The sequence below is a fragment of the Paramacrobiotus metropolitanus genome, unplaced genomic scaffold (assembly GCF_019649055.1).
Source record: "Paramacrobiotus metropolitanus isolate TYO unplaced genomic scaffold, Prichtersi_v1.0 Parri_scaffold0000137, whole genome shotgun sequence".
NCBI lineage: Eukaryota > Metazoa > Tardigrada > Eutardigrada > Parachela > Macrobiotidae > Paramacrobiotus > Paramacrobiotus metropolitanus.
In genome coordinates this window covers 219,568-239,641 of record NW_026570357.1, presented here as the reverse complement: position 1 = coordinate 239,641, position 20,074 = coordinate 219,568, and the positions used below count along the sequence as shown (strand labels likewise).

The 20,074-nt window shown below is 47.5% G+C and overlaps 3 protein-coding genes across 7 annotated transcripts; 2 read left to right on the top strand and 1 right to left on the bottom strand.

Annotated features, from left to right (window-relative positions):
• The first annotated feature begins 7,536 nt into the window (after positions 1–7,536).
• On the top strand, positions 7,537–14,196 carry LOC129599057 (uncharacterized). 4 transcript variants are annotated; one of them, XM_055497186.1, is made up of 4 exons: positions 7,537–7,701; positions 11,394–12,065; positions 12,523–13,251; positions 13,719–14,196. In XM_055497186.1, exons 3-4 carry the CDS (start codon positions 12,586–12,588, stop codon positions 13,965–13,967), a joined length of 915 nt encoding a protein of 304 aa, XP_055353161.1. In that variant the 5' UTR covers positions 7,537–7,701; positions 11,394–12,065; positions 12,523–12,585; the 3' UTR covers positions 13,968–14,196. The 4 variants fall into 2 exon arrangements, with proteins under 4 accessions (XP_055353161.1, XP_055353165.1, XP_055353163.1 ...); XM_055497188.1 differs by lacking the exon at positions 7,537–7,701 and having other exon boundaries at positions 11,228–12,065.
• On the top strand, positions 7,989–10,130 carry LOC129599058 (uncharacterized). 2 transcript variants are annotated; one of them, XM_055497192.1, is made up of 2 exons: positions 7,989–8,822; positions 9,121–10,130. In XM_055497192.1, the coding sequence occupies exons 1-2, from the start codon at positions 8,420–8,422 to the stop codon at positions 9,207–9,209; spliced, it is 492 nt and encodes a 163-aa protein (XP_055353167.1). In that variant the 5' UTR covers positions 7,989–8,419; the 3' UTR covers positions 9,210–10,130. The 2 variants fall into 2 exon arrangements, with proteins under 2 accessions (XP_055353167.1, XP_055353166.1); XM_055497191.1 differs by having other exon boundaries at positions 7,990–8,992.
• Positions 14,197–16,979: 2,783 nt separating the features above from the next.
• LOC129599070 (uncharacterized) lies at positions 16,980–19,907 on the bottom strand. The gene is made up of 3 exons (XM_055497207.1): positions 19,084–19,907; positions 17,866–18,612; positions 16,980–17,515 (listed from the first exon to the last, which is right to left on the bottom strand). The coding sequence occupies exons 1-2, from the start codon at positions 19,705–19,707 to the stop codon at positions 17,911–17,913; spliced, it is 1,326 nt and encodes a 441-aa protein (XP_055353182.1). The 5' UTR covers positions 19,708–19,907; the 3' UTR covers positions 16,980–17,515; positions 17,866–17,910.
• Positions 19,908–20,074: the final 167 nt, after the last annotated feature.

Here is a 20,074-nt window from a genome sequence, read left to right as displayed (position 1 = left end):
AGTACTCGTAACAAGAGAGCATAAGAAAACCGAAAAAAATATTTTAAAATGCACGGTTTACAAAATGAATGGTTTCCGAAATGGTTTCCGAAATGAATGGTTTTCGAAATGAACGGACACCCTCATCACAACTACAAAGAGTCCGGCACCGTTCAAGTGGGAGCAGGGACTATATACCGTGACGGTACGGCCGTACGTGAGTTATCAGCATGGCTGCATGAGTGAGGCGCCTGCTTTTTTACAGAATCTTAATATTATAACATGAAAATTAATCTCAGTGATAAAATCTGGGTTCAAGCGTAGTGCTTATGAAGGGTACTATTCATATCTACCGTAATTATCGAATTTGCCGCAATGGGCGGCAAATAGTTCGAATACCATAAAGCAGGTGCGCTTATTTCGGGGAGGTGCGCTTATTTCGGGGGGTGCGCTTATTGCGGGGGGTGCGCTTATTGCGGTGGGTGCCACAAATTCGATAATTACGGTATATGCATTACGATTAAAGAAGGCAATGCATACAGTATAATTATACAATACACAGGTTTATACGCAGCGATGTGCAATACAGGAGATATTCATGTAACTCATGCTCAAACATCTGCCAAAATAATCAAGACTTTGTGTAAATAAGTACAGAGTACCTCTGTTCAATACCTTTAATAAGTATCATAACAAAATCGCATTCATAAAAAAAACCTCCTTTATGCTATCCTGATCGAGGTGTGTAAACAAGTACTTATTTTTATGATCGATACTGAAACATAGCGGAGCGGCATACTTTGTTCTCTTTATGATAATAATCATTATATTTATTATCTTGTAGCTGAAGAATGGTAGTACAAAATTCGAATAACTGTGTTCACTGTACTGTAAATAGGTTCCATTTTCCGAATGGTGGTGCCCGAATTTCCCTGTTCTACAGATACTTGTTTTCAAACACTTGACTAGGCTTTTCGTTTTGACCAGACAAATTCCCTCCCTCTTTCGACCGCTCAAAATCCCTTCCTTTAGTTTTCCCTCCCTCTTTTTGACCCTGGCCAGTTTAGGCCAGCAGGGCAAATCCAGGTCAGTGATAACAATAATCATGGTACGAGAGCTGAAGCATTTCAGAAGATCGGCAACGTACACCCCTACCAAGGCTATCATATATACCACAAATAAAACAGTAATCAGAATGAACCGGTACGGTTGGAGAAAAAGCAGCTGAAGGTTAAACTTATAACATCAAAATTTTATTTAGGTTTCCCTTTCCCTGCCATGTGCCGGTAAGTTTTAGCTGATTCTCGCTTCGTGTGGGCTTTGCTATCCCATGCTGAGATTATCAGTTCGTATTCGTATTCTTTCTGTCGACGCAGGACTCTACGACAGTACACATACCATGTTCTCGTCGTTTAATGGCTCGCTTTCCCGCCGCTGCAGCTAAAGTGTTTGACGGAGCGACATGGCGCACAACGCACGATACTGCCTACATTGGAACGTCTCACGGAGTTCACGGAAAGCGAGCGACCAATGGATGGCCGCTGACCGGCTCCAGTCCGTTACCGAGCAACAGCGGATCACAAAACCATCCTTTTTCACGCACTGCAGTCGTGCAGCGCGCAATCTTCTTTCCTGTACGTTGGACGTACTTGCTGCCAAAGGGCCAGCTCCTTGACGGTGCCGTGCGGCCGCTGGACATCAACAAATGGCATTCCATGGTAGTCTCCCAGGAAAGTGACCGTGCCGGGATACCATACTCACTTTCATCGTCGGGCTGCCGACACAACAGCACGGAAGCTGGAGCCCCCGGGTAATGCTAAGTTGTCGGTGTTCGAGTGGAAGATGCGCCCGTACTCGACGAACTGCGAGCGCTGTGTGGGGCATCCGAAATCAATGATCAGGCCACCTTCCACCACGTTGATTACATGGCCATGCTGCAGGCGACCGTTCAAGGAGAACGTCCACGGCGTTCCACGCGTACATAGCGTCTGCGTAAATATGCATGGTAGGCACGTCGTTTCTGTGACTGTGAGTCGGGGTCATGTCTCGAGTAGTCGTTGTAGTAAAGCCTAAGCCTCGGGGTAGAAGTAGCAAAGTAGTAGTCCGATGTGTACTTAGGGACGCCAGTACACGTCAAAGTGTAGTGATTTGTATGAGGAATAGAATCGTGAACTTGTATCAATCAAGGAGCGGAACACTGCGGCACCTGTGGTATCTACGGTGGGCAGTGGCTGAGTCGCACGTTCTCATACTCCGCGAGTTGACTAGCAAGTTTTCCGAATGCTTAACTGCTTACCACTGCGATCTAACAGCCTAAAGTTCATCATTACGAGTATACCGACATTGCACAATCAATAGTAAAAAGACGGATCTGTCGCGTTCGCTTCGTAATAGAAGTCAAGGCGGATGCAGACTGGAATTTTCTACGGCTTATATAATCTTGATGACAGCAGGGCATCCGGGACGTTCTTTTTGCTGCATTATCACTTTTCCAGAGTTTAAATTAGGATCGGATTTTAAGAATAACTGTTATGGATGCGCCACATCAGGACTACTAGCTTAAAGTTTGCCGGTTTAGCAGATCATTACAAATACGGTAGATACCGCAAGATCACGCGGTATTATTCACTTTGGCCTAGATTCGACGTCAGTCGCCGTTTTATCACTATCGGTACTCGTAGGGAACTAATTACGTAGAACTGAGCCATCGATGGCTGCAACATGTTTGTATACGGACATATTGAGGGCGCCGTGAACGCGTGGAACTCCGTGGATGTCCTGTTTGACGGTGTACTGCAGCACGGCTGCGTGATCAACGTAATGGAGAAGGGCTTGATTATTGATTTCGGAGGTGAGACACAGCGCGCGCGGTTTACCGAATACGGAGGCATATTCCACTCGATCCAGCTAACCGATGAGTGGGGCGCCCGCCAAGACCGCACTACGCAAGTCCTTCTACGAGCGACTTCCTCTGGCCCGTGGCAGTGGTTCGCGGGGAGGTTTATTCCCGGCGGCTGCTTCACGCAGCCGGTCAGTGCTTACGTTGTATTTGCGCAGTTGCCGCATGGCGATATCATGGAGCTGCTGCCCCGGCAGCAAGTTCGCCTATCGCTATCGGACGCCGAACTTGCTAGCCGCCGCGTGCGGGCCAAGGATTTTGAGATACGTCATTGCCCATTGCCAGCCGTGTGGTGCGATGCCTCCCTTTTGCTTCGAAACATCTGCCGATTGCATCTGCAGCGAGTGCGGCCCGTCTGGTGTACGACGGAGCAACACGGGACGCTGGGGTACATGCAGCGTTCCCGCGATCCTCCCCTGGAACCGCAGGACCTGGTGCGTTGCGTCTATAGTATGTTTTAGCTTCTATATAAAGGCGGGCTTCTTATGCTACTATCGCTCATCGGAATTCGACTAGAAGAAATACCGCAAGCGGTTATGGCCGGTGCGCGGCAGTGTTGGAAAGTGTGCCCTAGACGTAGTGACCTTCTACTCGCCCATTTTGCGCCCTTCCAAGTGCGCATCCGGGTATAACCGCAATACGGTTTGTTCCGCAACCCCGCTGAATGGTACTCACTCACAACAATTAACCGCCGCCAGCGGCGGCCGCGGCTGGCCATCCAGCCGCCGCTGGCGCCATTATCCAGCCATTATCCAGCCGCCGCTGAATTCAGCTCACTCTCTTACTCTACGTGTTTTATAATGTTTCTGAATGTGACGTTTAAAACTACAGCTGGTAACCAACCAGTAAAGGTTAACTCCCATGTCTGGAATACTTAACTGTACATGACAACAGCACCATCGGGAAATAAGTACATATGTTAGCATTTAATGCTCACCTGCGTCTGTCCTATTGCCATTACTGTATTCCTTATTTTGGACTGCAATAATGGCAATGGAGCAGACACCTCACGCTCACATGTCCTTACTAAACTTATTTGATGAAAAGGAGACGTAAAATAGTTCTTCCTTTTTTCCGCAGGAAGCCCTGTGCCTGGAAGCGTTGAAGAAGCATAAGGAGGGAGACCTATCGCGTCAATTACTCAGTGCCGTTGGCATGGACTCAGCGAAGAGCGAGCATACGGCCAGCATTAGTTGCGAGGCGAGCTTGCTTTTACCTAGAGAGCTACTGGTGGAGATCTTCCAGTCGCTGGACTCCATCAACCGCTTCCGCTGCCAACGCATCTGTACCCTGTGGAACATTCTTCTCACCACCGAATGCTTCTTCCCCGATATGCGCGTCTCCTGCCGGAGAGAAGACTACCTACCCTCCTTCCCGCCGCCCATGTTCTGGGCGCTGGCTTGTTTATTCCGTTTGTGTGTTTACCGCCGCATGAAACTGATTATTATTACTCAGATGGATTTGGCTGAGTGTGTCGGCATCGCCTATATGATCCGTTACGCAGCCCATGGCAATCGCATTCCAACTCTGGTCTTGCACCAGTGCTGTTGGTCTAGTCCGAGTTCGAAGGCGGGACAATTTGTGGAACATACCGGCGTTATTGCGCGTATTTGCGGCACGGCGGAGCGCGTGGTATGGTATAAATGCCGCATGGTGGAGGCGCTTCTGACGGCCGTCGTCCCGCGGCATTCACAGCATTGCCAACCAGAACAGCAGCTGGAAATGCAGTTGTGGGATCTCTTTGAGAAACACCTCGTTGTGGAGGAACCAGTAGATCGCAGCATCTTGGCACAATGGATTGCTCATTGCGTACAGTATGACTTAATTGGTCGTTTGGCAACGGTAAGCATTTCGAGGCGACTGGGTCAGTTACTAGCATATACAAATACCGCAATTATCGAATTTGCCGCACTGAACGGCAAATCGTTCCAATACCATGGAGCAGGTGCGCCTTTTTTTCAAACAATAAATTTCAGATGCCATTATTTTTCAAACAATAAATGTAAGAAGGGAAATTTAAATTTAAGAAATTTAATTATTTATGTTTCAAAACAACGGCGCATTCTGCTCTACTAAAACTGAGTGCAGTTGTTACCGGGTATATGGCTAGCCAGCAATACGGAATTACACAACTTGAATGCAGATCCCGGTTTCTGTAAGCCAATGCTTGCCTTGCCAGCAGTACAACCGTACGTGCATACTTATTCGTTTACCGCCGTACTATTATATTCGTACTCTTAAAATCCCCCCTTGAACAATTAAGAATTTCTTCGATACATCCATATATATTCTCGTTGCTATATTGTTGTATCGTTCAATCAGTAAAAATGCCTCGTAGTTATGACACGAAGTTTAAGTTGGAGGTTGCCGGTTTATTGGACTTGACATTTCATTACGGCACCGGGTGCCGTAATTTCGGGGGGGGGGGGGGGGGACATTATTTTTCAAATATAATGCGGCGCTGCGCTTATTGCAGGGGTGTGCCACAGATTCGATAATTACGGTACATTGTGTGGGTTACAGGTAATCTGGGATTATGTGGGAGAGGATCCGCGCCCGTCCAACCACTATCGGGATTATCGGTGGACGGCCTCGGCCATCGCGGGTTTAGACGCGAACAAACTGACCCCCCTGGCCGCGGCGGCGCTGCACTACGGCATGAAACAAGCGCATTGGCTGCCGCCATCGCATCATGCATAAAGTGTTCGATTCTCACTTTTATCAGTATTCCAGCTAACTACGAATAGTTGCATTTATCGGCTTCGTGCGCTAACCGATCTGCACACTTATTAACCGCTATGGAAATCATATTTGCAGACTTGCCAGTGCTGGAGCTCTTCATTCTTTTAAAAATTGCAATGGTACTAACGGTTTGAATGTTCAAAACTTTCTTATTAAATGCTTGACGTTTTTATAATGTTTAAAACTTCTTTCTTGCAATAAATGACGTCGATGCGATCATCCTGCGCAGGAAAATTGTCGGTATTACTCGTACTTCATATGTGTCCTAGCTATTGCCGAATAATTTTTGTTCTCAGATTCCCATTGACAGCACTCAGTGTGGCTCTCTAACGCGAAAAATTCTTTGACAACTGCATTTTGCACAGAAGTATTTCTTCTGTAAAACGATATGCCTACTAGGCAGCCGCCTTTTAAAGATTTGTTTTGTTCTCTGCTGCAGTGCATAGTATCTGCCGTTTTGGGTGTTGTAGAAATAGCACAGCTGACGCCGATAACTGCTCATTCCTGTTCCGGTAATTTTTTCAAATGGTGTATCTTTATTTCAATAGCGTGATAACAATATTAAGATCTAATTCCGGTAATTATTTATTCGCAGTGTAAATGTGTAAAATAACTGCGATCGCTGATCACGTATTGTACATGGCGTGTAATAACTGCGCTCACGTATTGCGCATGTGTGCAGTACGTGAGCGTAGTGCTTGCCTTTTTTCTAGAGATTCACTGAAAAAACTCACATCTTCAAGCGGCGGCGTCAAGCGCAGTACAATCTCCAGCTAATTATATATATTATTATTTCTACAATACTTTCAAGTCAGGCCATAATGCACATCAGCTGACTTGGTGCTTGCCCAAATATTCGATCCATTCCTGTGAGCAACCACTCTCGTAAGATGGATTACCCGTCGAGGATGACAGGTATTAGGTTTATACTTAATGTTTGCTCTTCTTTGCTACTCGTACAGACCTTAAAACTACTTCTGCAGGTTGTTCTTCAAAGTACTTTGAAAAGATCAATGCGAGTAATGGAACGAGCGAAATCTATCTCTGACTGCGGCAGAATAGGTGGCCACACTATCCGATTTACTGGTACTGCGTGTTAATGTCCATCTTTTACTGGCATAACCCGGTAAGGCGCAATGCTCATCTACGGAGACGAGGCATGGAATGCTGTGTACGTTCGTGTCGACGGCCAAATGCAGCACGGCAACGTGATCAACTTGGTGGACGGCGGCCTGACGATTGATTTCAGCCTTTTCAGGTGCCGGGCACAACGCTCGCAGTTAGTCGCGTACGGGTGCATCTTTCAATGGAGCGCCGACTAATCCTGGCGACCTTCCCTCGGTACGCCAGTGAACGTATTGTTGCGTCGACAGCCGGACGGTGCATGGAGATGGTACAGCGGCACGATTACTTTTGTGGAGGACGAAAAATCTTTGTACCCAGCTTTCTTCGTGGAAGTGCAGGTGCCGAATGGTACCATCAGAGAGTTGGTACCCTGGTCGCAGGTACGGCCAGCAACGAGAAATTTGGATCCCGCGCTACAGAGCGTGAAGAAGGATGACTTTGTGGTGCACTGCGGGCCTGTGGCAACAAGTTGTCGAACAAGAGCCCAGCAGCGGAATTATGCGCGATAAATTGATCACGCGCCTTCCGCTTGCTCGAGAGGACGCACCGACGCGAAGAATATCAGGCGTTGTGCACCGTCTCGTCCCGTCAAACAGTGCTCTACCTGCAGTGTCGGACCATTAATCCGTACTCATTACCAGCCGGAACCAGTGAAACACAGTCAACTCATACCCGCTTTCAAAGACGACTGCTTGGGGCTAATAACATGTCAAGCAAACCACGCTGTAAAATTCTTCTACCTGAAATTTGGCCCTCCATTATTTTCCTGCAAGAATGAGTGTACTCGCTGATGGTACCATGCGGCAGCTATGGCACCATGCGGCAGTTTACAGTGTTATACTGTAAACTAGCTGTCTGCGATCTCTTTTTTGACATTACAGTAATTTTCACGTTTATAGTTTACATACGTACGTGCGACTTATTGTGCTTCGGCTGTCTCGAAGAAGCGCTATACCGTAAGTACCAGTCCGAAACTGTGGCAACTTATCGTGAGTGTTTTAGAAATAGCGCAGCTAACGCCGGTACATGTGCATTTAATTAAATGCAGTACGCCGGTACTGCACTTAGTTTTTGTCGCACACTGTACACTACATGTGTAATAATAACGATCACGTATTGTGCATGTGTATGAACCTAGCGCTCACAGCGATAATGAAGAGCGCAGGTACTTCAAAAAAACTGACATTATTTTTACCACGACATGGTCTGCTGACTGCTGATACGTTGTTAGCCTCCGGCAGGGCTGCCGTGAAGTTGCCGTGTGTTGAGTGCACCTCCTACTAATGCAATTTCCGTCTAGAAGTGCTATCTTCTCGCGCGACGGCATATTACAGTAGGTGCATGCTGGGCCAAACACACCTGCTCGCGCACTTCGCCACATATGATCTATGCCTTTGAGTGAGGGCTCTCGTTGACCGTTGGGGATAGTATTCGATCACGCAGTGCGCAACCATAATATAATTTTCTTGCCAGAAGTGGATAAGTGTTGCTACTGCCCTTCTGAAAACGGACTACTAACGGATAAGTTGTTGGGTCGATTTATTGCGAACAGAAAACATCCGTCTCTAATAACAATTCTCCCACCTGACTGTTCATCTATTACATGTAAGCCGTGAGCGGTAACGGCAGGTTCATGCTTGTTACGGAGGCAGAGTATCGGCGTGGCACGCCGTAATGGTTCGCGTTGACGGCCGACTACAGCATGGGAGCGTCATCAACGTGGCGGAGGGGGGTCTGATTATTGACTTCGACTGTCCCGGACAACGTTTGCAGTTCGTCGTGTACGAGCACATTTTTCAGGAGATGTACGAGCACGTTTTCCAGCGGAGCGATGGCAGGTTTACCGCACTCTATGAGGCTGGAGCGCCGGTGTTCGTTTTGCTACGTCGGCAGCTCGATAAGGCATGGACATGGTATGTGGGCACGACCGTCTCCCTGCTGGGTAACGGCAACTTTCCGGAAGCGGCACTCGTGGAAGTGCAGCGCCCACACATAACGGTCAGGGAGCTGGTTCCAGGGCAGCAAATATCCCGACCCTACACGGAGAAGAATGTTCACTTCGTGCGAGTGAAAGCAGGTGATTTTATGATCCGATGTTGTCCGGTGTCGGCCGCCCACTGGACCATCGGGAAGACGTTCCAGCGCGTGCTGTGCCAGGAGTACTCTTCGCTGTGTACATCCGTGCTCCCGCAAACGTTTTTTTACTTGCAACCTAACCACGGGATTCCCTTAACAGCGGAGCACATAGTAAATATTATTTATTTGATGTGAAAATGCATAGATAGAATATTTTAACTGGCAACGCAAAGCTACTAAATGAGCACAAACAAAACGTCCGATAGCAATAACATTGACAGTCTCGCGTGTCGCTGCAGCACTCAGCATACGACACGGCGACGAGCAGGATGAAAAGAGGCTGGGCTCCACCGACGTATTCCTGGACAGGCTGCCGCGAACCGCTTAGTCCGCTCAACAACAAGCCGACCTTTGACGTCACGCATTCCAGCAGCCTACCGTTGCCAGCGGAGCTGTTGCTGGGGATCTTCCAATCGCTGGACTCCATCGAGCGCACCCGCAGTCGGCGTGTTCATCCCGTATGAAACAGTCTCCTCACCACGGAAGCCAATTTCCCCGACTTGCGCCTGACCGGTCGCGATGGATTCTATGACGGTGACATCACTGACAGGTACTGCTCCGTCAAAGGTTCGTTCTGGGTGGTTTGCGGATGGCTGAAATGTCGCAGCCGTTACACCAAAGTGGTGGTTATCACAAGTCTGAGTATGGCCGGATGTCGACAATTAGCCGCAATGAGTACTGAGAGCGAGAATATTTACCGCGTATCGCTGCTGGTGCTTCGCGACTGCGATTTTCGTCTGTGGCATCAACGTGTCAATGGTATCATAAGCCGGCTGGCTAGCCTACCCGACGAGTTTGCGCCGTGCGACCGAATTGTGTTGCAACAGTGCCGCATCGAGGATGACGGTCTAAAGGCTCTGGTACCGCAGCTTCACTGCTGGCAGTTCCCATCAAGGCGAGGTTTGGAGATGCAGCTGTGGGATCTTGTTGAAAACAGTATGACTCTCAGGGACCCGGATAAGCGGCCTTCCGTTTTGAAATGGATTGGCGACTTCAAGGCGGCGTTACTATAGTCTCGAGATGATGATGATTAAGGCGAGTCGTTAAACTGGATTTCACTGTGCAGATAGGGCAAGAAGTCTATGAAACCAATGACTTTCGTAAGCCCGATGTGGATGCCCGGAATATTTCTCAGATTCCTTAGATTATCATCCTGAATTGTTGTGTTTCTTAATTTTCTTAGTCGTCGCCCTTGTGACGTTCGACGAATGTTAGTCGGCATAATGTTAGCGTAAAACAGCAACTTCAACTCATTATTTTAAAAGCTGAAGCTAAGACTGGAAGAGACAGAACGAGGATTCAAACAGAACACGGATGGATGTCCATTTGGTTGCCACTACATAATGGTATTGGTGGTTACCAAAATGGCGCTCATTTTTGATGGCTGGGATACATTCAAGATATAGTCGACAGCATGTTTCAGGACAAGGGAAACGATAACGCAGATGGATCAATAAACCCAGTCCCGTATAAAAACATTTGACGGCCAGATTTTGGGATCTAAAATTTTACTAGCCTTCTTGCTAAATGGGAACGATACAATCCAAAACCGAAGTCATCCTCTACCGAAGCGGCTGACTCATACGATTCCTGAGTAAAAACTGAACATTCCTGCGGCTACCGCTATCGGTGTCCGGTGTGTGATTCTGTAGTTACAATAAGGCCACGGAGAGCGCATCGCTTCTAACGAGCGTACCTTCTAAGCCCAGAGTAAGATACCAAATTTTTAATAGACAAAATACAGACGCGGGCACACTATTTCACAATCAAAACGTATCCATTGCAGAAACAAACAAAATCTCTATCCTCCCGTGAGTTACAAGGTAACGTACTTAACGCAGCCGTAGCGCTTTCCTTAATCACAGCCAAACTGAAAGTAGTAGCAGTAGAACGCCCTTTGAAGAACCAGTGAATGCATGAATTTTTCGGTCCATAAAATGCAAAAGTTCGCATAAGCCGGGCCGAAAGCATCAAACTTTTTCAACCATTAAAGGATAAAAGAAGTATCGATATTTCTACGAGGTGTAGTTCTTCCGGTGCGTCGCGTTTTCGGCTAGGTGAGCTACCTTGCCGGCGAACTTCGAACTCCCGTGAACACGAGAATCGGTAAAATACAGTACATGAGCCAATAAAAACACTATTTACGTCAATTTACATTTACAAGTTAGTACCCACTACCAAGTACCAACAAAAAACGTCTCAGACGGGGCATAAATGACATATGTACCGATGCGGGCGGTATATACCGCCCGCAGCGAGGGCTGTCTACGTTGATCGGTACATATTGTTAGGAAAAACTGCTACACTTGGTTACGATTTATCACGCGGAATATGAAATAAATTGATGTAAATCTGAATTTCCGATCTTCTGGATATCGAACAGCGTACATGTTGAAATAAAATAGACGAGGCGTTTACAGATTTCTCCCACTATCGCGTTCTGTGCTTGAAGTTTTGAACGTTGTGTATTCAGCATCAGAAACATATGAGTTTTTCTTCGGATGTGGTTTAGCTCACGCGAACCACCATCTCAGACCGAGTCCGACGGTATCGAAAACCAGGACCAACGCGAAGCCATGCATATTTACGGCCACGAGGATGGTGCTGTGTACGCCTGGAACTCCGTGGACGTCCTCGTCGACGGTGTTCTGCAGCACGGCCGAGTGATCAACGCGGCGAAGACGGGCTTGGTCGTGGATTTCGAATGTCGCATCCAGCGCGTCCAGTTCATCGAATACGGACGCGCCTTCCACATGATCAAGCCACCGTATGATTTAGATGCACGTCGGGACCGTGATGTCCAGGTCCTTCTGCGCGCGGATCCCGAGGGTCCGTGGAGGTGGTTCCGGGGTGCCATGGTTCCCGGCGGAGACCTTAGCTCCCGCGTCAATGCGTACATCGTGGAAGCGGAGATGCCACACGGTACCATCAAGGAACTGCTTCCCCGCCAACAAGTGCGTCGACCGCCCTCGGACGACCAACTTGCCCAGGTGTGGCCCAAGGAATTCGTGATGCGGGAGTGCGAACTGCCAGCCGTGTGGTCCGGCATGTCGCGTATGCGGCTGAAAAAAGCTTGTGGGTTGTATTTGCCGCGACTGCGCGACGTCTGGTGTGCGAGAGTACGTAAGTGGACGCTGCTGTACGTGCAGCGCTCGCGGGCCCTCCGCTCCAACCGGAGGAAGTGGTACGTGGTTTATGTTTGGCGTTACGCCTTAAACTGTCTACAGGGGATGAATCCCTAGAGCGCGTAACCTTGGAAAATACTTTGAAAAATTACCTTGAAAAATTAAAATGATAAATAATTTATTTCAAAATTAATCAAAAAGATTTTTGCAGTTGTCTGGCAAGCAAGCTCCACGAAATGAAGTTTAGCTGCTGTACTTCGTAGTTACATAGCAATTTGGCTTGTATCTACGCGTTTGTGTAGGTATAAGCTAAATAAAACGAATAAATATTAAACATTGAATAAACATCCAAATCCTTAACGTCAGTCATGATCACAGAAGAGCACGTTCAGGGCACTCAATAATAGTACTACGAGCAGTAATCATAACACCATCATATGTTGCACGACTGAGTACGACTGCTGTAATGTTTGCCGACGAGGCCCTGCCAAATAGGAACTGGCCGCTGATTTGCAGGAGGCCGTGTACAGGGAGGCGGAGAAGGGACTGAACGGGAAGAAGCCATCCAGACAGCTGGGCATGCAACCGAGCGTAGTCAGCACCAATTCCAGAGTGAAACGGCCTTGGCCTAGTGAGCTGCTGGTGGAAATCTTCCAGTCGCTGAACTCCATCGACCGCACTCGTTGCCGGCGTGTCTGTGCCCTGTGGAACCGCCTTCTCACCACCGAAGCCTACTTCCCGGATGTGCGCGTCTCCTGTCGCACCGACAACTATCCATTGTCCTGGACAAATCCCCTGTTTTGGAGGCTGGCTGGTCTGTTGCACTGCGTTAACCGGCACACGAAGATGATCGTTCTTATGCACATGAATCTAGGCGACAGTGAGCACCCCGGGGTTGTGATTCGCTGCACGGTCGGCCGTATCCCGACGCTGGTGTTGTATCAGTGTGTCTGGCCCCACTCGAGTTTTCATCTGGAGAAAACCTTGTACTGTCACGGCAGTATCATGCGAATCTGTGGCATGGCGGATCGCGCGGTGTGGTCGAAGTGCCGGATCGAAGAACCGCTTCTGACTGCCGTCGTGTCGCGGCATTCGCACTGCTGTCAACCACCGGAGCAGTTGGAATGGCATTTGTGGGATCTCTTTGAGCAGCATATTGTGTTGGACGAACCGGTCGATCGGAGTATCTTGTCGGAATGGATTAGGCAATGCGTTGAGCATGGTTTATTTGAAAAGCTGGAATTGGTAAGAAAATTTATGTCCGCGTGTTTTTTAACGATTTACCGACACTACAACACACATCTTGTCGACTGCGGCGAAAATATGGCTTAAAAAACCCTAAGAAAACTACAAAATCTAAGAAACCCTAAGAATGTGAGATGGTTCAGCAAAACTCGAGCTCGAATTAGCGATGGATCGATATCCTGTCTGTTCGACTTAGGTTTACGATAACGAATTGCCGGCCGTATAATATACGGCCGGCAACTACCGTTTTGGACTAGTCGCTGGTGTAAAATGTACGACCTTATAAAAGCTGATGCTATGTTTTAACGCCTTCCGCACCAACAGACGCTCTGTCCATACGCAGTGCGGGCGGTTCATGCTCATTGGCTGTTTTCCTGTTGCACTTGTCGATTTATTAAGAAATTTTCCGTGAACCTACTGACCGGTTTCCACTGTTTGCAATTGCACAGTGACTGCTGTGATTGCAGGCTCTTTACGATTACCAGAACGCCGATCCCCGTCCATCGAGCCAGAACGGCTCTCGTCGATGGACAGCCTCAGACATGGAGGATTTGGATGTGAACAAACTGACACCACTGGCCGCCGCGGCTTTATTCTGCCTCTTGGAAAAGGAGCCGCCGCTCCCACGTAATCGCAAAGCAGACTCTGCTTTATCCGGCATTCTCGTTAACTCGGACAATGGGGTATTTGCTTTTGTACTCAGTAACAATTTGTAGTAGTTTCTGCATAACAGGTTTAATTAGCGGCATTGGAAAACTGATTTTTATTCCAGTCGTATGTTGTACAATTCTCTTGAGTACTTGTACATTTGCTGCTGCTTTCGGTATTTACACCCCGTTCACGCCAAGTCCGACCTGCTGCGTTTTGATTTTTTTCTAAGTGTGTGCACTATTTATCCTGAATCATTTTCTTGTTTTTGGTAGAACTTCTTCTTGCGCATCTTATGAGTATAAAAGCTTCAGTTTTTCTGCAACGATGCGCCGAGAAACGACGCCCGAAGCAAAGCATCGATCGAGCTGAGCGTGGCACCCATCCCAAAAATTTTAATTTAATAAGAAATTAAGGAACGACTTCCGGCGCTTGAAGCTGAAGTCAGTTTGTAGCCAATCCGAAGGGTGCTTCATGGAAAAAATCGTGATTGCCAAAAGCTGACCAAACCTTCAAAACGCGTTGGCGAACAAAACCTTCGATCGTCCCAAACCAAGCGCTGATCGAAAGAAGTGATGGTGGCCAGTGAGATTGCTTTTGTATGAAATGTTGCGCGCTTCCATAGCAGACACTGGTACAAATGTTGAAGCCCAGAGCTTTGTGGATCGTATTTTGTCGGGCATAGTCAACGGAAACGTCTCACGGTTGTACGGTGACCTTTCGAAGGTTGTCGCTCACGAATTTGCCCACGCCCAAAGTTATACCTCTCCCCTAACCTTGGAGTGGCTTCGAATCACCGGTGTGAAGTGCGTCCCGAAGGGCCACTGTATAGCTAACTGAGCGCATTTAGTGCCGTTGGACTAAGGCATAAATGGGAATTTTAAATGAATTTCAAGTAGAGCGAAGACAACCACGGAGGAAATCAGGGCATGGCTGAGCGATGCTTTTTAAAAATTTAGTGCTTGATGTAATTACATGTACACTACGATAAACACTCGGATCCCCAAAGCTACAATAATCATCAGCACTGCAATCCAAAACGGTGATTTTAAAAAGTTTTCCTGGAAGTTCTGCCGCACGGAGGATTTCCCGGGTTTCTCAATGTCATCGTCTCGTGGTTTTTGTGCCCGGCTGCGTGATTATGATTCTACAGACTTTATAATTCGCTCCAGGACGGGAAAGACTTCCCTGTACATCGTTTTCTGCTGATGCCGTATTGGCCGGTCTTCGCTGTCATGTTAACTCACGATTTCAAAGAAAAGCAGCAGGTGCTGTGTGAAGTAGAGGACACCGACGGGGAAGCAATTGCAGTTTTGCTCGACTACCTCTACGGATGTGTTATGACCAAGATCAATCCTAACAATGCGGAGAAGGTGTTGATTATGGCGAATAAGTATGAATCTATGATGTGGTGGATCTGCGCTCCTTCAGCGAACAAATGCTGCTCAGCGGGCAGAATGCTGGTACAGTGGAACCTCCCGACCTTGAACACCCTCGGTACGCAGTTTCTTGTTCAGGGTTCAGAGGTGTTCATGGTTCAGAGGTACTGCCCCCAGGGGCGGAGATTTTCTTAAGGGGGCCCCTGACTTCGTATAATTTATATATAGCTAGTTAAAAAGCTTAATTTATGATTTGTATCGTGTTGGGCAAGATAAAAGTTTAACATGGGAATTACAATTCAAAAAATTAAAATTTTAATATTCAATTTTACAATTCAAAAATTAAAATTTTAATATTCGTCGGCCGAAAAATTATCGAGAATAGATTTTTTTCATCAGAATGAGCAGCGGTGAACTTGTCTGGGACGCATTTCTTACCTTGATGTTCATTTAAAAACTAGAAATTTGATCACGAAATAAAAACACTGAACGGCAGACGAGTGGTTACGAATGCTCTAAGTGAACACCTTGAACGCTTGATCTTCTCGGATGTTTTGGTGAACCGCTCTGTTCATGTCTGGAGGTCTAATTCAATAAGAAAATATTCTGCGGTACACAGCCGAGTGTTCACGGTTCAGAGTTCAGAGGTGTTCAGGGTTCAGAGGTCCCCCCTAATGCTATACATTACGAGAAGCGCCGGTACGAAAAAAGTTGTTCAAGATTCAGAGGTGTTCAGCGTTCGGGGGTGTTCAGAGTAGGAGGTTCCACTGTAGGTATCTCGCCTTCGCGGAGCAACGGCAGCTGGATAGACTGAGAAGGGAAGCTCAGTATCTCCTTAATACGAACCTTCCTCCGCTATACACGAACCGTCCTCCACCGCGCAGCCGGGCACAAAAACCACGAGACGATGACATTGAGAAACCCGGGAAATCCTCCGTGCGGCAGAACTTCCAGGAAAACTTTTTAAAATCACCGTTTTGGATTGCAGTGCTGATGATTATTGTAGCTTTGGGGATCCGAGTGTTTATCGTAGTGTACATGTAATTACATCAAGCACTAAATTTTTAAAAAGCATCGCTCAGCCATGCCCTGATTTCCTCCGTGGTTGTCTTCGCTCTACTTGAAATTCATTTAAAATTCCCATTTATGCCTTAGTCCAACGGCACTAAATGCGCTCAGTTAGCTATACAGTGGCCCTTCGGGACGCACTTCACACCGGTGATTCGAAGCCACTCCAAGGTTAGGGGAGAGGTATAACTTTGGGCGTGGGCAAATTCGTGAGCGACAACCTTCGAAAGGTCACCGTACAACCGTGAGACGTTTCCGTTGACTATGCCCGACAAAATACGATCCACAAAGCTCTGGGCTTCAACATTTGTACCAGTGTCTGCTATGGAAGCGCGCAACATTTCATACAAAAGCAATCTCACTGGCCACCATCACTTCTTTCGATCAGCGCTTGGTTTGGGACGATCGAAGGTTTTGTTCGCCAACGCGTTTTGAAGGTTTGGTCAGCTTTTGGCAATCACGATTTTTTTCCATGAAGCACCCTTCGGATTGGCCACAAACTGACTTCAGCTTCAAGCGCCGGAAGTCGTTCCTTAATTTCTTATTAAATTAAAATTTTTGGGATGGGTGCCACGCTCAGCTCGATCGATGCTTTTGCTTCGGGCGTCGTTTCTCGGCGCATCGTTGCAGAAAAACTGAAGCTTTTATACTCATAAGATGCGCAAGAAGAAGTTCTACCAAAAACAAGAAAATGATTCAGGATAAATAGTGCACACACTTAGAAAAAAATCAAAACGCAGCAGGTCGGACTTGGCGTGAACGGGGTGTAAATACCGAAAGCAGCAGCAAATGTACAAGTACTCAAGAGAATTGTACAACATACGACTGGAATAAAAATCAGTTTTCCAATGCCGCTAATTAAACCTGTTATCCAAAAACTACTACAAATTGTTACTGAGTACAAAAGCAAATATGTGAAATATCCCATCATCCGAGTTAACGAGAATGCCGGATACAAGCCTGCATAGCTTAACGGAATCAAAAAGAATAATTACGACTGACGATACTGCTTCAACCAGCGCGCTTCCTTCAGCCCCTCAAACAGGGCCGCTGCGGTGATTATGGTCAGTTTTGTTCGCATCCACATCGCGGATGTGGGACGATATCCACTGATGGCCACGATAATGCGTTGAGCTGCGTGGATCCTCGGTCTGGTAGTAGTACAGCGACTAAAAATCGCAAAAACCAAAGGAAATTAATTAGGGATAGGTAATCAAGAATATAACACATCCATAAACATTTCTTCGAGGTTTTTTGAATTCCGGACACTTTCACAATAAGTGAGAAAATTGAATTACCTATATGCGCGCGCTGCTCCCAAAAGACTTGATAATTTTTTATGAATCTCATATATATGCTTGTGTACAGACATCGATGACCACCTCATCGGTTTTAGAAAAAGAAAATCGCGGAGAATTCCATGTCTGTGTTGTTCGGAATGCAAATATTTATTGTGTAAGCAACGGGAATTCGGAAAAATCAAAGAATGCCGAAAACAGAACGAATTACTAGCACCTACATGCCACAGCTGGTCCGATTAATTATGCTGAACCGAGAGGGCAATTCATTCGGGCACGAGCGCCCGATCTACCGGTTCCTTCACAACCAGATGCTTTTCGAACATATCCCGCAGCTGCTCTAAAAGCCTCTCGTCGGGTAGACAGACGATCGAGTGCTGCGGCACGACGGCAGTCAGGCGCCGCTCCCCGATGTGACACTGTTTCCACACCGCGCGCTCCGCGGTGCCGCACACCCGCCGCAGACATTCCATGATGGTCCCCAAAGAACTGGACCAGGCATTGCCAATCCACGAACACCGGTTAAACACCAGCGTCTGGATGCGGCCGGCGCTGTAGCGAATCAACGTGTCAGCCTGGTCGCATTCGCTCATCTCCATGTTAGCTAGAACGATCCACTTCGCGCGACCACTGACGCAGTGAAGTAGGCAGTTGAGGGCCCAGAATAACGGCGGCATACGGGACGACGGAGAGTCCTCTTTTCGCCCGGAGACCCGCACATCGGGCAAGTTGGCGTCCGTGGTGAGGACCGTATTCCACAGGGCGCAGACGCGGCGACAACGGATGCGGTTGATGCTATCCATGGACTGGAAGACTTCCCTTAACAGCTCGCTGGGCAAGAACTGGAATAGCTGACAGCTGGCCTTGGCTTGACGGTGTCTGTCTTGTCCCTTAACTGTAATCTGGGTCGAAAAGATCAAGTTTTCTGGGATGTCGCCGTTTTTCTTCATTCGATTGTACAACTCTTCCTGCAAAACGTAATCAGTTATGTTTTCTCGGCCGAATACCTTTTTTATTCACGGCATTCCAAGATACCTAACCGTCGAAAATAAAGCGTACAACATGCGCGCACGGCACGTATTATGACGTATGCACGCTTTATTTATTTATTCTGTACTGGTACTTAATTAGACTCTACACGCAATCAGGTCGGTGTAAAGTTTACACCGACAGGACCTTAAGGTTTACACTGTAAACCTTAAGGCTTTAAATTGCTCTATAAGTTAAAGTGCAATCCTGCTTTAAAAAAAAAGCAGCCAACAAATTCGAAATTTTCACGTGATCTTTCAAGTAAAGGAACTCAGTGGGTTCCTTTAAAATACAGAACATCCACAACTTAGCACGCGGCCACAAAAAAACAAAATTCGTTTCAAGTTATAGTATAATGAGCGCTGCTATGGTACATACTACAATAATCGCCTGATATTTATAAAACCCACCAGCTCTTCAGGCTGCAGCGGACGGTCAACACCATGCTGCAAGTACAACAGCCTATCGCCGAGCACCGCCGTGCACAAAACTCTCCGCGTTCGAGGAAGCCTGATGGGGTGAATCTCGAAGGGTGGCTGAAATCCGCCTGAGTATGTCGCCGGCAAGGAACATTCACGGATAACAAAGCCTCCGTCCCGCACGCTCAACAGTGCCAAATCGGATTCCGAAAGCGGTCGGCGCCCCTGATTCATGGGTAGGAGCTCCTTGACGATGCCGTGGGGCAACTGCACCTCCACGACGACCAGACCTGCCAAATAGCCTTCACTGTCAGTGCCAAGGGACAGCGCCTTCCCGGAATACCATGCCCAGGGACAATCGCGGCCAGCGCGCAGGAGGACCTGCACACCAGGATTCACATGCGCGCCTCCAGAAGTCAAGAGTCTCTGCGATTGGAAGACGGTATGGTATTCGACGAACTGGGAGCGCTGTCCAGCACAGCCGAAATCAACGATCAGACCCTTCTCTGCTAAGTTGACTACTTTGCCCAGCTGCATCACACCGTCCACGAGGACCTCCACGGCGTTCCACGCGTAGAGCGACCGCCAGCGCTCCGCCTCATTGTAAACAAACATCGTGATCGTATAATGTGTATAATGGCTTGTCAGGCTCTCCGGTAGAGATTGCTGTGAGCTTTTGGGGTAACGCTAATTTTAAGCGACCTTACAAACGAAACGCCTGATTACTTCAAAAGTTTTTAAACAGAATACTGAACACAACTGTTTTCCAAAAAGCGTACCGAGAGTAAACACTGAAAGCAGTTTAAACCTGATGCATGATGCATCGTTGTCATGACAACGATTAGCAGCTTCATAAGTTGATGGTTCAGAATCAAAATTTGTTTTGTACCGACGCGCCGCCCTGGGGCGGTTGAGACACTCTACTGAGTCACTGACCAGTGATACCAGCATAGGTGCAATACTGTATTCTCAAAAATTGAAA

Coding starts and splice junctions, on each gene's coding strand:
- LOC129599058 (XM_055497191.1), top strand. CDS start 8,420: ATGGTTCGCGTTGACGGCCGACTACAGCATGGGAGCGTCATCAACGTG. Junction 8,993..9,120: donor CCTTAACAGCGGAGCACATA/GTAAATATTATT, acceptor GTGTCGCTGCAG/CACTCAGCATACGACACGGC.
- LOC129599057 (XM_055497186.1), top strand. CDS start 12,586: ATGCAACCGAGCGTAGTCAGCACCAATTCCAGAGTGAAACGGCCTTGG. Junction 13,252..13,718: donor TATTTGAAAAGCTGGAATTG/GTAAGAAAATTT, acceptor CTGTGATTGCAG/GCTCTTTACGATTACCAGAA.
- LOC129599070 (XM_055497207.1), bottom strand. CDS start 19,707: ATGTTTGTTTACAATGAGGCGGAGCGCTGGCGGTCGCTCTACGCGTGG. Junction 18,613..19,083: donor CGCTGCAGCCTGAAGAGCTG/GTGGGTTTTATA, acceptor TACGTTTTGCAG/GAAGAGTTGTACAATCGAAT.